This window comes from Lepidochelys kempii, chromosome 10, assembly GCF_965140285.1.
Source record: "Lepidochelys kempii isolate rLepKem1 chromosome 10, rLepKem1.hap1, whole genome shotgun sequence".
In the NCBI taxonomy this organism is placed as follows: domain Eukaryota; kingdom Metazoa; phylum Chordata; order Testudines; family Cheloniidae; genus Lepidochelys; species Lepidochelys kempii.
This window is the reverse complement of record NC_136389.1, coordinates 46,121,740-46,138,312: the sequence shown is the minus strand read 5'-3', so window position 1 is coordinate 46,138,312 and position 16,573 is coordinate 46,121,740. Positions and strand designations below refer to the sequence as shown.

The 16,573-nt window shown below is 53.9% G+C and overlaps 1 protein-coding gene across 1 annotated transcript in view; it reads left to right on the top strand.

Annotated features, from left to right (window-relative positions):
• Positions 1-7,945: 7,945 nt before the first annotated feature.
• DUOXA1 (dual oxidase maturation factor 1) overlaps positions 7,946-16,573 on the top strand; it is a 39,019-nt gene continuing 30,391 nt past the window's right edge. The window contains exons 1-4 of the mRNA XM_078854480.1: positions 7,946-8,092; positions 9,972-10,029; positions 11,960-12,094; positions 12,307-12,520. Of these exons, the coding sequence (XP_078710606.1) occupies positions 7,946-8,092; positions 9,972-10,029; positions 11,960-12,094; positions 12,307-12,520 (554 nt within the window). The remainder of the gene's footprint in view (positions 8,093-9,971; positions 10,030-11,959; positions 12,095-12,306; positions 12,521-16,573) is intronic.

The window sequence follows — 16,573 nt, the reverse complement described above, 5'->3', positions numbered from 1 at the left end:
AGGCTGAGGACTTCCTTCATTGGTCCACTGGGTAGTTTTCCCATGACACCTCATCTGCACCCTCCAGCATGTCATGTGGCACCCCTGCTGAATGCCAAATGATGCAAGTTACAGCGCCACTTCCCCCTCCCCCGGCTCTCTCACCAGCTCACCCCAGGGCCAGACTCTGCTCTCAGACAGGGAGAGAGGAGCCCAGGTTGATCCCAGTCCGTGAGGCTGTTGGAAGTGAAAGCAGGACTGGCCCCATGTGTAACATGCAGCACGGGGGCCTTGGCAGTCCAAGTTGTCTCACTGACACAGTGCTGGATCAACACCTATGCTGCACACCCTCACCCTGGGTTTAGGGATGGAGCCTGTGCTGGGCAGGGTCTGAGGGGAGTTCAGCTGCCCCCAAATGGGCTCATAAGAACATAAGAATGGCCATCTTGGGTCAGACCAAAGGTCCATCCAGCCCAGTACCCTGTCTACTGACAGTGGCCAATGCCAGGTGCCCCAGAGGAAGTAATCTCTCTAACAGGTAATGATCAAGTGATCTCTCTCCTGCCATCCATCTCCACCCTCTGACAAACAGGGGCTAGGAACACCATTTCTTACCCATCCTGGCTAATAGCCATTAAGCTTGGCTTAATGGTGAAATCCTAGCGGATCTTAAACATAAAAAAGAAGCTTACAAGAAGTGGAAGGTTGGACATATGACCAGGGAAGAGTATAAAAATATTGCTCGGGCATGTAGGAATGTTATCAGGAGGGCCAACTCGCACCTGGAGCTGCAGCTAGCCAGAGATATCAAGAGTAACAAGAAGGGTTTCTTCAGGTATGTTGGCAACAAGAAGAAAGCCAAGGAATGTGTGGGCCCCTTACTGAATGAGGGAGGCAACCTAGTGACAGAGGATGTGGAAAAAGCTAATGTACTCAATGCTTTTTTTGCCTCTGTTTTCACTAACAAGGTCAGCTCCCAGACTGCTGCGCTGGGCATCACAAAATGCGGAAGAGATGGCCAGCCCTCTGTGGAGATAGAGGCGGTTAGGGACTATTTAGAAAAGCTGGACGTGCACAAGTCCATGGGGCCGGACGAGTTGCATCCGAGAGTGCTGAAGGAATTGGCGGCTGTGATTGCAGAGCCACTGGCCATTATCTTTGAAAACTCGTGGCAAACCGGGGAAGTCCCGGATGACTGGAAAAAGGCTAATGTAGTGCCAATCTTTAAAAAAGGGAAGAAGGAAGATCCTGGGAACTACAGGCCAGTCAGCCTCACCTCAGTCCCTGGAAAAATCATGGAGCAGGTCCTCAAAGAATCAATCCTGAAGCACTTGCATGAGAGGAAAGTGATCAGGAACAGCCAGCATGGATTCACCAAGGGAAGGTCATGCCTGACTAATCTAATCGCCTTTTATGATGAGATTACTGGTTCTGTGGATGAAGGGAAAGCAGTGGATGTATTGTTTCTTGACTTTAGCAAAGCTTTTGACACGGTCTCCCATAGTATTCTTGTCAGCAAGTTAAGGAAGTATGGGCTGGATGAATGCACTATAAGGTGGGTAGAAAGCTGGCTAGATTGTCGGGCTCAACGGGTAGTGATCAATGGCTCCATGTCTAGTTGGCAGCCGGTATCAAGTGGAGTGCCCCAAGGGTCGGTCCTGGGGCCGGTTTTATTCAATATCTTCATAAATGATCTGGAGGATGGTGTGGATTGCACTCTCAGCAAATTTGCGGATGATACTAAACTGGGAGGAGTGGTAGATACGCTGGAGGGGAGGGATAGGATACAGAAGGACCTAGACCAATTGGAAGATTGGGCCAAAAGGAATCTGATGAGGTTCAATAAGGATAAGTGCAGGGTCCTGCACTTAGGACGGAAGAACCCAATGCACAGCTACAGACTAGGGACCGAATGGCTAGGCAGCAGTTCTGCGGAAAAGGACCTAGGGGTGACAGTGGACGAGAAGCTGGATATGAGTCAGCAGTGTGCCCTTGTTGCCAAGAAGGCCAATGGCATTTTGGGATGTATAAGTAGGGGCATAGCGAGCAGATCGAGGGACGTGATCGTTCCCCTCTATTCGACATTGGTGAGGCCTCATCTGGAGTACTGTGTCCAGTTTTGGGCCCCACACTTCAAGAAGGATGTGGATAAATTGGAGAGAGTCCAGCGAAGGGCAACAAAAATGATTAGGGGACTGGAACACATGAGTTATGAGGAGAGGCTGAGGGAGCTGGGATTGTTTAGCCTGCAGAAGAGAAGAATGAGGGGGGATTTGATAGCTGCTTTCAACTACCTGAAAGGGGGTTCCAAAGAGGATGGCTCTAGACTGTTCTCAATGGTAGCAGATGACAGAACGAGGAGTAATGGTCTCAAGTTGCAGTGGGGGAGGTTCAGATTGGATATTAGGAAAAACTTTTTCACTAAGAGGGTGGTGAAACACTGGAATGCGTTACCTAGGGAGGTGGTAGAATCTCCTTCCTTAGAGGTTTTTAAGGTCAGGCTTGACAAAGCCCTGGCTGGGATGATTTAACTGGGAATTGGTCCTGCTTTGAGCAGGGGGTTGGACTAGATGACCTTCTGGGGTCCCTTCCAACCCTGATATTCTATGATTCTATGATTCTATGATTCTATGAATGGACTTAACCTCCATGAATTTATCCAGTTCTCTTTTAAACCCTGTTATAGTCCTAGCCTTCACAACCTCCTCAGGCAAGGTGCGCTGAGTGAAGAAGAACCTGTTGCTCATTAATTTCATTTGGTGGCCCCTAGTTTTTATATTATGGGAGCAAGTAAATAACTTCCTTATTCACTTTCTCCACACCACTCATGATTTTCGATACCTCTATCATATCCCCCCTTAGTCTCCTTTCCAAGCTGAAAAGCTCCTTTCCCTCCTTTCCAAGCTGAAAAGTCCTAGTCTCTAATCTCTCCTCATATGGGACCCGTTCCAAACCCCTAATAATTTTAGTTGCCCTTCTCTGAACCTTTTCTGAAGGCTCATTGAAAAAGGCAACTGGAACTTTTATCCATCTAATTTTTTGCTTGACTGAAACTAACTCATAAGCCAGTTTGGAATCTCCCAGTTCAGCCAAAGGGGCCAGCGGGGGCAGGGTGGAGAGTTTGGAACTTGCCTCTCCCCTCTCTCCCAGCAGGCTCCCAGCAGGCCCCCAGCACCCAGAGGGTGCTCACTGCTGCAGCAGGTGGGGCGGTCATGTCTGTGGCTCTGCTGCCTCCTGTCTGCGCCGGGCTTGGAGCAGGGGTGGGTAACTGCAGCGCAGGAAGATGTTGCTCAGGTGTGGGTGGGGCTGGTGCTTCCCTGACACACTCCAGCAACCTGCTGCTGTTGGAGTGCAGGAGGCATGTGCCATGGGGAAAAGCACAGCCAAGACGCGCAGGCCTGGCAGCCTGCCTGTTGCCCAGGGAGTTCCTATATAGAGGCAGGGAGAGCAGCTCTGGTTCTCCAGCCAGCGCTCGGCCGCGTGTGGAACCACTGCTCAGCAGCCCAGCTGGCTGCTGGTGAGCAGCAGAGACGGGTAAGTCAGTGTGCATTGCTGCTGCCTCTGTGCACTGCTCCCAGACACAGCGTGGGAGAGCCAGGCCTGGCGCGCTGGGGGACGTGGGCACTTCTGCAGACAGAGCAGAGCTTCTGGGACACCCCCTTTGCTAGGGGTGCTGGCAACTAACTGCCCATGGGAACTAAGTGCCTCGCTGCCGTGGTGATGGGGGCTGCTCTGTATGTGGGTGGGTGGGGAGCTGCAGTCTTGCTTCCCTAGAGCCATATACTCCTGAGCAGGCACCTGTGGCATGATCAAACTTCTGAGCTATGGGGCCAATGGGGGGGGTGTCACTCACTGCACCCCAGAATCACCCGTCTCCTCTGAGCACTGAGCACTGCTGCAGGGAAGCGGCAGAGAGAGCTCAGTGACAATACAAGGAAAAGGGCCCCTCACCTAGAACCTGGAATGGCCAGCTCAGCACTGCCTTGGGGCTGAATGGCACAGGCCCAACAAGCCCCTCAGGCCCAGGGCTTTAAGCTACAGCAAGAACATTCAGCGAATGTTAATAAATGCGGGGAGGGAGGGCGGATTGTGCTGTTTTGGCTCCCCCTATGCTAGCACCCCCAGCCTGGACCCAAGGGCAGGCTGCAGTCTGGTGGGGGCACAACACAGGAGCAGAGACCTGAGCTGGTCCCCATGGAGTTGGCAGGAGACACTGGCTGTCATGCTCCAGTACCAGATCAGGGCTGGCTTACGCGTCCCAGATGTGTCCATCATTGGATTCTTTCTTTAAGGCTCTTCCAGGCATGGCTGAGGGGCCTTTAAATAAGGCATTTGAGGCACGGTGCCACCTAGTGGCTGAACAGTATAATATAGTTGAGCATTCTATCATGCTGGCCGGCTTGGAGGCGCTCTCAGCCGCCCCTTGTTCTTTGGCTGAAATGTGCATGGTCCTGAGAGCACCGTGTTTCCCCTCCTCTCCCAGTCGCTTTGTGCTCATGACCGAGCCAGGCAGGGCATTTGCCCTGGCACTGCGCTGGGCCCAAGTGAAGTAAATTTGCCTCTCTGGACGTGTGCCCACCCTGCCCTAGGCCCCGGCCTCTCTTGCCTGTGAATGCCAGGAGAGACGATTTCCCAGAGGATGAGGGAGTAGGTGGTTCAGATGTGCGAAGACGCTTTGAGGGAGTTCTGCAGCCTAGTGCTATGTCTCTGGGGTTCTGGGTAGGCGTGACAAAATTGTTCCCATGATGACTTACTAGTTTCCCTTTATTGACCGGCGGCACCTCCATTTGTGACTCATGGAGGACAGGCTGGCAGCATATGCACAGGGTGACTCACTGCCTGTAGTCTGTAAATCTGCAGGGTAGAGGGTGGGCAGATCTCTGCGTGCTCAGCGCCCGCACCTCGGACCAGCTTTTCGGAAGTGCCCAGAGCCCATATCTCCAACCCAGAATGCTGAGCTGTCCTGAGAAGCTGGCCCATGAAGCAGCCAGAGCATGGGCCCAAACCAGGGCTACCAGAGATAGACAGCCCCCGCCCATGGTTCGGGAGGCTTTTTGCTTTCCACTATACCGATGGACCTGACTGGCTGCTTTTGGAAACTCTCAGCAAAGGCCGTTTCCACTTCAAATTGTGCAATTTTTATGGTTGGGGGTTTTTCCCCTCAAATTTCAGGTGATATGGATGAGCCATTTTGAGACTCTGATATGTCTATTGACGGGACTCACAAGATACATGGTTTTTTAAACCACGTTTTATTGAAACATGGCTTGTTCAGCCTAGGCATTTTGAGTCCCTGAAAAGAGGAGCTTTAGTGAGCAGGACCATTTCAGAGCTGTGGAAAGACCTATCTGGGAGTGAAGTGATTCACTGTGCATGAACTTCACCCCCTGCCTAGGGTGGCCAACTTCATAATATTTAAAAACTGGAGACTCGAGCAGGAGTACTGGAACCTCCCCTGCCCTGCCTTTTCCCCCTGCGGCCCTGTCGAAAAGCATGACAGTCTCTTAAAGCTCTTGAGGAGGTACTCTTCCTGATGTGGCTGGCTTTACAGGTCATCATCATGGCATTATGGTCCGTAATCCCGCCCAGAGCTAGTCAGTATGTAACACACACAGAGCTCTCTATCTCCAGGGCCGGTTTTGGTCAATAACGGGTCAGCACTGAGGTGCGTCAGCAGAGCAGTTGGGGGCAGTCATTTGCACTGCATAGCAACAGGACTGTGGGTTGGGTGAGGGGCATCAGCAGAACTGGGTGAGGGCTGGGATAGCAGAGGGGCTGCAGGTTGGTCTGAGGGCCGCTGGCAGTGCTGTGCCGGGGCTGTTGTGATCACTGGGCCTACACATTTCCCATAATTGTGAGCTTAACTGTCAGAAGTGAGCGTAAATTCATAAGATGGCCCGGTAACAGCAGATGTTGATGGGAAAAAGCACGAAAGCAGACAAGACTGAATTAGTCCATACAAAAAGGCCCCCTGAAATAACTCAAGGACTGTGTTGAGATCATGCTTGGTAAACAAGAACAGTGTGAGATTGAAAAGCAATGAACCAAAATCGGTGTGTTGGAAATTAGGCCTAATTGGTGGACAAATAATGAGGGGAAGGGCTGTTCTCCCACCACCACCTTGGGAGGTCTTTAAAGAAAGAGACTGTGGGGAAAAATTGACTAATGGAGCAAGCTGCACCAATCTATGGCTGCCACCCCACTGTCTCCTGGGACCCTGGGCCTTCTTCATCCTCATCCTGAGAGACGTCCTGACCAGCCATCCTGCACCAGCCGTCCTGCTGCCATGACATGCCCCCAACCTCTAACAGATCCCTGTAACAAACCCCTTGCTGTCTCTGTCCCCATATCTACTCTAACGACACCATCATAGGACCCCACGACACCAGCCACACCATTAGGGGCTCATTCACCTGCACATCCACTAATGTGATATGTGCCAGCAATGCCTCTCTGCCTTGTACATTGGCCAAATGGACAGTCTCTATGTAAAAGAATAAATGGACACAAATCAGACATCAGGAATGGTAACATACAAAAGCCAGTAGGAGAACACTTCAATCTTCCTGGACATCCAATAGCAGATTTAAAAGTAGCCATCCTTCAACAAAAAAACTTCAAAAACAGACTTCAAAGAGAAACTGCAGAGCTACAATTCATTTGCAAATTTAACACCATTAATTTGGGCTTGAATAGGGGCTGGGAGTGGCTGGCTCACTACAAAAGCAATTTTCCCTCTCTTGATATTGACACCTCCACATCAATTATTGGGAGTGGACCACATAAACCCTGACTGAATTGGCCTTCAACACTGGTTCTCCACCTGTAAGATAACTCCCTTCTCTTCATGTGCCAGTATATTTATGCCTGTATCTTTAATTTTCACTCCATGCATCTGAAGAAGTGGTTTTTTATCCATGAAAGCTTATGCCAAAATAAATCTGTTAGTCTTTAAGGTGGCACCGGACTCCTTGTTGTTTTTGCCCCCCACCTCGAGTGTGAGGCTGCAGGTACCCCCTCCAACCCCCATCCCAGGCACCCCTCCTAGTACACCCCCTTCCACAACTGTACCCCATGTCCCACTCCCTCTCCCGCTCCCTGCCCCTCTGGCAGTGTCCTCTTTTTGGGAACCTGAAATACAGTAACCCTAGCTAAAGGAAAAGGGAACAACAAAGGTCATTAAACTACAAGCCTTACTAAACAGGTCACATTTCAAAGACTTTAACTGTATGTCCTTCTTTTTTGTGTTCTTAATAAAAGGTAAAAATACTGTTGAATGGTGCGTTTGCCATGAACTTGAACAGGCCAAGTGTCTCTGCGTACCAAACCCCGTGCCTTGTTGAAAACTGGTTAATGTTGAACAATAACTGAGTTGTGATAGCATCTTTGGCCCTTATATTCCATCTAAACTAATACAACAGGGTCCAGGGGTGGGATAGCAGGGGGCTGAGGGATGGGACAGAGGGGCACTGGCAGAGCTGGTGGGAGGGAGCAGGGCTGGGATAGCAGGGGGTTGTGGGCTGGGACTGAGGGGAGCTGGCAGAGTTGGGGGAGCAGGGCTGGGATAGCAGGAGGCTGTGGGCTGGGACTGAGGGGTGCCAGCAGAGCTGGGGGGCCGGAGCAGAGCTGGGATAGCAGGGGGCTGTGGGCTGGGACTGAGGGGCTCCGGCAGAGCTGGGGGGCCGGAGCAGAGCTGGGATAGCAGGAGGCTGTGGGCTGGGACTGAGGGGCACCGGCAGAGCTGGGGGGCCGGAGCAGAGCTGGGATAGCAGGGGGCCGTGGGCTGGGACTGAAGGGCTCCGGCAGAGCTGGAGAAGGCCGGGCTGGTATCCCAGGGTATATTTCCTCTGCTCTCCAGAGAGGGGGAAGTGTGTCCCTGCTCTGTGGGGAGGAATAGCCAGAAGCATTCGTTTCACTCGCTGCTCATGTTGTGTCTGTAGATCTCCTGCCTCTCCCAGGCACTGTGATGACCTTGCTCGATGGCTCCTTCCCCTTCTACCCCAACACCAGGACACCTTTCCCCTTTAACACGACCTGGGTCGTGATCATCTCCGTGTTCCTCACCGTGCTGGCCACGTTCATTCTCATCCTGCCTGGAATCCGGGGCAAAGGGGTAAGGGCAGGAATTCGGTGAAGGGGGTGGGGGATGCACAGCTTCCCGTCCTAGGCTAAAAGCAAGGGGGAGTTCACCCCTTTCCTCCTGGCTGGTGGACTCAGAGCTCCCCCACCAAGCATGTGGCACAGACTGATAGGCCACGATGGCACCGAACAGCTGACACTGTCTCTGGATGGGTGAACTTCCCCAGGGGCAGAGGCTATTGAACTCGTGCACTGGGGAGGCGCTCTGGGGCCTGCAGGTAGCGTGAGCAGCCATCTGGCCACTAGAACAACCCACTAAAGTGCTGAGGAAGCGGAGAGCCCTCCCCTCCCCCACAGAGAGACAGCGACACACTCAGTGTGTATGAGACCCCAGGGGGACACATCACTCCCCCAGTAACCGAGTCGCTAGTACCATCCAGGGAACTAGAAGGGCTATTGCAGCCACTTTGACTAGGGGAAATGCCTCTGGGCACTCCTCCTAATGAAAAGCAGCATGGAGGGGGCTAGCCTGGCCCAGGAGACTGGGCCAGAAGCCTGCTTTCATGGGCTCTTTAATGTCTGAGGTGTTATCTAGAGGTGGGCCTGGAGCCTGGACCTGGCTCCAAGCTCCATGTCTGGCCCCATCTCATGGAGGTCTAGACCAACTGCCAGACTCATGAGGAACATTCAGGCCCAGATCCAAGGTTTTCAGCGTTTGCCCAGCTCTAGCTCTGGGGGTATCTGTCCCACCATCCCACAGCTGATCTGTGAAACCCACCCACGCAACCTCAGAGAAACAAGAACTTCAGTGAAGAGAGCCACACTTCACAGGCCTCGATACCCCACGTGCTATTGGTTAATCTCACACCTCCACAAGGAACGCACTGGCCTTGTAGCAAAGGAACCCCACCCAGCACACCCCTGCCTCCTTCTCCAAAGCCAAACCTTCACTGTGACCTCAGACTGTCCCCAACACTAGTATAAAATACAATAGCCCTGGTCACGTGTGCCTACATTAGACCTGATTGACCAACAGGTTTCCCGTCTGGTGTCAGATTCCAATATTGTGACATACATTTTCTTCCTGAATTGGGACAAAATGTTGCAATGTTTAAACTTCTATGAATTGAAAAGTTCAGGAAAATTCCATTTGGGAACGTGGAAACAGAACCCTGCTGCCTCATTTTCAACCCGCTGAAAGGTTTCAACTTCCCTAGGTAAAAACATTTCAGAATGCTCCCTTGGCCTGTGCAACTGCAGTGCCTCAGGGGGTTGTAGGTCTGTGTCCCTCCGCAACCACGTTCCCCTAGAGGCCCCATGCCACGGCTGGACTGCAACTCCCATGATGCACAGCAGTCTTTCCCTGTGAGGGAGCTGCCGCAGTGACTCATGGGAGTTGCAGTTTCCTGTCCCATCTCAGTTTGTTTCAGAATCTACCACTTCCACTGCAGTTAATCTGGGGCTCAGGAGTAGGGTGACCTGATGTCCCGATATTATCAGGACCATCCTGATATTAAGGGCTTTGTCTTATATACGCAACTATCCCACCCCACACCCCCAAAATGTGTCCCGGTTTTTCACACTTGTTATCTGGTCACCCTACTCAGGATTGGGGCAGGTTCCAAAACGTTATGATTTGTTTCTGGTTGAGGTTTCTAACTGAACTCGTTTGTTTTGATTTTCCCATTGGAAAATCCCTCTGAAATCAATCTTTTCCTGCAGAAAATGGTGATTTCAAGGAAGCTCTGTTTTCTGAAGGAAAAATGTTTTGATCAGAAATTTCTGGCCAGCCCTGGCCTGCAGAAACCATGAAGTGAACAGAACTTCTCTGGTTCTGCCATTGGGCTCTGTTGAGTTCACAGACTGGAAAGGGGAGCGTGGCTGGCTCCTGATCTGTCCTGTCCTCCCTACAGAGGTTCTTCTGGCTGCTGCGAGTGGTCACCAGCCTCTTCATTGGAGCAGTGATTCTCAGTGAGTACTTGCTGCCACGCCCCGGTTCCCCGTAGTCATCTGCCCCTTCAGGCAGAGAGGCTGGACCAAAGTGGGAAATAGCAAGAAACACTCCCCGGTAGAGAGGAGAGGAAGAGCAAAGGTTGATGAAGAGCAAGGAAGTGGGGGTGTCCCATTGAATACTCTGCGGGGAAAGAAGACGACTCAACCCCTTTTTTGACTAACGTTCTGAGGCGCTGGCTCCAGCAGTGCAGTTAGCGAGCAGAGGAGTGGCTGGCCCCTGGTAGGATAAATTATTTGCAACAAGTCATTCAAGCAGCTCTCCTCCAGGGGTCATCTGCAGCACTGACAGAACACAAGGCCCACTGCCGCTGGACATCTGCTGGGGGACCCTAATCATGAAAGCGTCTGCATCACAAACACCAGCACCTCAGCGGGACCCTCTGTTGCGCCTCGTCAGAGAGGCCTGGGCCGATAGGTGTGCCGAGAATTGCCACAGCCTCCTGAACACAGCCTTTCTAGGGGAGGGTTGTGGGGTGGGGGTGGGGAAGGTTGCGCGGGGGGCTGTGATCTATGGATCCCGAGGGAATTGCAGTCCCTCAGGCTATCGATCCAGCCCTTTCCCTTTGGGCTCAGTGAGCTCCCTTTCAGGCATGCAGGGCTGCAATGCCCTGGTGTCCCAGCAGCACGGTGCCATCCTCCTGGCACTCGGCATGGCAGCATCGGGGAAAGGGCAGCTCTCAGAGACGAGACCGCTGACATTCAGCGAGTGGAGATGCTGGAGCCAGAGGCGCCGACTCCATGGGTGCTTCAGGGCTCAAGCACCCATATTAAAAATAGGGGGTGCTCAGCGCCTACCAGCCACAGCTGTTTGGTGGGGCCACCAATCAGCTGTTCGGCAGCTGGCAGGAGGTGCTTGGGGAATGGCGGGGGGCCTTGGGGTACGGGGTGGAGTGGGAGCAGGAAGAGGCAGAGCGAGGCCAGGAAGAGGGGGAGTCAGGGCAGGGCCTTGGGGCAGAGCAGGGGTGGAGCACCCACTGGGAAAAATGAAAGTCAGCACCTGTGCTGGGACGGATGGGCAGGATTCGAACATACTTGTGCAGAAGTTGTGAGCGGTGGCCAGGCCGCCGCCAGCGCTGGGTGACGCACATCTCAAGGTAAATAAACCCTTCAGGGCTGGCTGCCAGCGCTCGCCCCCTCCATGTGACCAGCAGGTTATTCACACAGGGGCCAGAAAGTGAAATCCCACCCAGAGGTGAACTGAAGTCATGCATTTGTCAGTCAGGCTCCCCAGCAATGCTCTGGGGCTCAAGGGCAACACAGAGGCCAGCTGGCTTTTGCTCATGTTCACCTGAAGCCCCATCCCCCAAAACCAGTGCCTCATACAAACAACCCTCCCCCCAAATTCCACTGCCCCTACAAGCAGCCTAGCTCCCCCCATGCCCACACACAACCCAGTGGCCTTCCCCAGCCTAGCTACCCCTGGCCTGCTCTGTGCTGAGGGGAGGAGGGACCAAGTGCCTTTGCCCTGAGTGAAGTCACCTCCCTCACCAGGGGCAAACACTGATGGTGAGTCTTCCGCCAGGGCGTGAGGCTCTCCATACTGGGGCTGGGACGGGCAGGACGCACTGTGGCCTCTGGGTCAGCAGAGCAGGACAGACTCATGGAGATCACGCTGAGATGGGGCTGTGCTCTGACTGCCCCACATAGACCCTGCTGTCATGCTGTGGAAGCTATCTAGTTGGCATACTATCACCGCTGCCCGCCTGCAGGATCTACATAGCGCATTTACAGGACAGCCCTATGTTAGAGCGCTCTCAATGCACACCCCTGATGTACAGGCGCTTGGCTGCTGCCATGGAGACAAGGAGTTTGTCACTCGCTCTTTGTGCACAGCCAATGGCTGGTTCAGTAGCACAGGGGCTATGTCTGTTTACTGCCGTCTTCACAGGTGTTAACTTCACCAGGGACTGGGAGATCGGCCGGGTGACGGTGAACACTTCCTATAAATCCTTCAGCCGTGCCATGGTGAACGCAGACGTCGGCCTCCATGTCGGCTTGGCGGGGGTCAATATCACGCTAGTGGGTGAGTCCTGGTCTTCAAGTCAAGCGTGAGTAGGAGGGGGAGACACTGGGGTCTTTCAGCTCCCCCGGGGCAGGTTGGCAGGACAGAGGGGAGGTAAGATCAGCAAAAGTGCCCTGCCCTTGGGTGACTGAGCAGCTCTTCCCAGCTCCCCTTCCCCATGTGCTCGGTCTCCTTGAGCTGCTGCAGAACAGAAACATGTCTCTTTCCTGCAGGGAACCCAGTGAATCAGATCAGCGAAACCATCAACTACAATGAGCACTTTGCCTGGCACTTGGGAGCAGACTACGCCCGCATCTACGTGGACAGCCTGGCGAAGGGGCTGCCCAGCCCCATCCTGTATGTGGCAGAGAAGTTTAGCCAGCACAGCCCGTGCGGCGTGCACAGCCAGTACCGGATCTCTGGCCACTATACCTCTGTCACTCTGTGGTAAGGCCCAGCAAGACACCGCACCTTGGGAGATCCGTCCACGAGGGAAGGGGCTTCTCTCAGGTGGAAGGTCAAAGAGCTTCAGTAGCTTCCTGAGATGCACAGTGTGCGGCTCAATGTAGCATCATAATGGGACTGATTTCATTGGCCATAAACCATCCTTAGGAAATTACTGTCCAAGGCTTGAATAGCATCTGACAGATTGTTGATGAGCTTTCTGCAGAGTCATCCAGATGCTCTTAACACTGAGCTAAGGTTTACTTAGCTGGGCTCATGATCTGCTGCCATGCCAGACGATAAGCAAGGCCAGTACTTGGGTGACAAGAACCCATCCTAGATGCTCCAGAAATTGGTGGTTCTGTAGCTGGTACTCTTCCTTCTCAGTCAGTGACGATTCAGTGCATCACGTAGGAGATAGGTGGAGGTGCCACTTCTGGAGGAGAAACAACGAGGATTACTTGTGGCACCTTATAGACTTAACAAATTTATTTGGGCATAAGCTTTCATGGGCTAAAACCCACTTCATCAGATGCATGGAGTGGAAAATACAGTAAGAAGATATATAAAGCAGTACATGAAAAGATGGGAGTTGCCTTACCAAGTGGAGGATCGAGACAATTCAATTAAAGTGGGCTATTATCAACAGGATGAAAAATCACTTTTGTAGTGGTAATCAGGGTGGCTTATTTCGAACACTTAACAAGAAGGTGAGAGTAACAGATGGTGTCCAAAAACAGACTCCAATGAGAAACTGCAGAACTGGAGTTAATTTGCAAACTGGACACCATCAAATTAGGCCTGAATAAAGACTGGGAGTGGATGGGTCACTACAAGAACTAAAGAAAACTAATTTCCACAAGCTAATTTGCCCCTACTGTTGCTCATATCTTCTTGTTAACTGTTTGAAATGAGCCACCCTGATTACCACTTGTGACAGACTCAGCCCAGAGGGGTACAGGAGTCTGGTCTTATTGGGATCCAGGAAGTGGGCGGGCGAAGCTCGTCCACTACTAAAGGATCCCCCCCAGCCTAAGGGGGGGATCCACAGGACCTGGGAAGCCAAATAATTTCGGGGGACAACTAATGAAAAACAGGGACGGGAGTGCGGTCAAAGGGTCAAACGAAGGGAACCGGACGGGGACACCAAGCAGAGAACCCCTGACAGCGCCCACTGCTCCTCAAAGGCGTCAAGGGAGTCAGTGGACGCCGCCAAGAGGAACTCTGCCCGGAGGCGTGAACGGACAGAGGATCGGAAATAGGCCCCGCAGTCGCAGGAGACTCCGTCGGCCAACCTCCTCACCCTGGTTTTATAGATGGCCACTTTAGCCAGGGCCAGGAGGAGGTTGACCAGGAGGTCCCGCGACTTAGTGGGGCCACGGACAGGGAGTGCGTAGATAAGAAGGTGAGGAGAAAAGTGCAACCAAAACCGTAACAAAAGATTGGTGAGGAGCCGGAATAGGGGCTGTAGCCTGGTGCACTCCAGATAGACGTGCGCCAGGGTTTCCCTCACACCGCAAAAGGGGCAGGTGTTACAGGAGTCTGGTCCTATTGGGATCCAGGAAGTGGGCGGACGGAGCTCGTCCACTACAAAAGGATCCCCCCCAGCCTAAGGGGGAGATCCACAGGGCCTGGAGAGCCAACTAATTACGGGGGACAACTAATGAAAAACAGGGACGGGAGTGCGGTCAAAGGCTCAAACGAAGGGAACCGGACGGGGACACCGAGCAGAGAACCCCGGACAGCGCCCACCGCTCCTCAAAGGCGTCAAGGGAGTCGGTGGACGCCGCCCAGAGGAACTCCGCTCGGAGGCGTGAACAGACAGAGGAGCGGAAATAGGCCCCGCAGTCGCAGGAGACTCCGTCGGCCAACCTCCTCACCCTGGTTTTATAGATGGCCGCTTTAGCCAGGGCCAGGAGGAGGTTGACCAGGAGGTCCCGCGACTTAGTGGGGCCACGGACAGGGAGTGCGTAGATGAGAAGGTGAGGAGAAAAGTGCAACCAAAACCGTAACAAAAGATTGGTGAGGAGCCGGAATAGGGGCTGCAACCTGGCGCACTCCAGATAGACGTGCGCCAGGGTTTCCCTCACGCCGCAAAAGGGGCAGGTGTTACAGGAGTCTGGTCCTATTGGGAATCCAGGACGTGGGCGGGCAGAGCTCGTCCACTACAAAAGGATTCCCCCCCAGCCTAAGGGGGAGATCCGCAGGGCCTGGAGAGCCAACTAATTACGGGGGACAACGAATGAAAAACAGGGACGGGAGTGCGGTCAAAGGGTCAAATGAAGGGAACCGGACGGGGACACCAAGCAGAGAACCCCGGACAGCGCCCACCGCTCCTCAAAGGCGTCAAGGGAGTCGGTGGACGCCGCCCAGAGGAACTCCGCTCGGAGGCATGAACGGACAGAGGAGCGGAAATAGGCCCCGCAGTCGCAGGAGACTCCGTCGGCCAACCTCCTCACCCTGGTTTTATAGATGGCCACTTTAGCCAGGGCCAGGAGGAGGTTGACCAGGAGGTCCCGCGACTTAGTGGGGCCACGGACAGGGAGTGCGTAGATAAGAAGGTGAGGAGAAAAGTGCAACCAAAACCGTAACAAAAGATTGGTGAGGAGCCGGAATAGGGGCTGTAGCCTGGTGCACTCCAGATAGACGTGCGCCAGGGTTTCCCTCACACCGCAAAAGGGGCAGGTGTTACAGGAGTCTGGTCCTATTGGGAATCCAGGACGTGGGCGGGCAGAGCTCGTCCACTACAAAAGGATTCCCCCCCAGCCTAAGGGGGAGATCCGCAGGGCCTGGAGAGCCAACTAATTACGGGGGACAACGAATGAAAAACAGGGACGGGAGTGCGGTCAAAGGGTCAAATGAAGGGAACCGGACGGGGACACCGAGCAGAGAACCCCGGACAGCGCCCACCGCTCCTCAAAGGCGTCAAGGGAGTCGGTGGACGCCGCCCAGAGGAACTCCGCTCGGAGGCGTGAACGGACAGAGGAGCGGAAATAGGCCCCGCAGTCGCAGGAGACTCCGTCGGCCAACCTCCTCACTCTGGTTTTATAGATGGCCGCTTTAGCCAGGGCCAGGAGGAGGTTGACCAGGAGGTCCCGCGACTTAGTGGGGCCACGGACAGGGAGTGCGTAGATGAGAAGGTGAGGAGAAAAGTGCAACCAAAACCGTAACAAAAGATTGGTGAGGAGCCGGAATAGGGGCTGCAACCTGGCGCACTCCAGATAGACGTGCGCCAGGGTTTCCCTCACGCCGCAAAAGGGGCAGGTGTTACAGGAGTCTGGTCCTATTGGGAATCCAGGACGTGGGCGGGCAGAGCTCGTCCACTACAAAAGGATTCCCCCCCAGCCTAAGGGGGAGATCCGCAGGGCCTGGAGAACCAACTAATTACGGGGGACAACTAATGAAAAACAGGGACGGGAGTGCGGTCAAAGGGTCAAATGAAGGGAACCGGACGGGGACACCGAGCAGAGAACCCCGGACAGCGCCCACCGCTCCTCAAAGGCATCAAGGGAGTCGGTGGACGCCGCCCAGAGGAACTCCGCTCGGAGGCGTGAACGGACAGAGGAGCGGAAATAGGCCCCGCAGTCGCAGGAGACTCCGTCGGCCAACCTCCTCACCCTGGTTTTATAGATGGCCGCTTTAGCCAGGGCCAGGAGGAGGTTGACCAGGAGGTCCCGCGACTTAGTGGGGCCACGGACAGGGAGTGCGTAGATGAGAAGGTGAGGAGAAAAGTGCAACCAAAACCGTAACAAAAGATTGGTGAGGAGCCGGAATAGGGGCTGCAACCTGGCGCACTCCAGATAGACGTGCGCCAGGGTTTCCCTCACGCCGCAAAAGGGGCAGGTGTTACAGGAGTCTGGTCCTATTGGGAATCCAGGACGTGGGCGGGCAGAGCTCGTCCACTACAAAAGGATTCCCCCCCAGCCTAAGAGGGAGATCCACAGGGCCTGGAGAACCAACTAATTACGGGGGACAACTAATGAAAAACAGGGACGGGAGTGCGGTCAAAGGGTCAAATGAAGGGAACCGGACGGGGACACCAAGCAGAGAACCCCG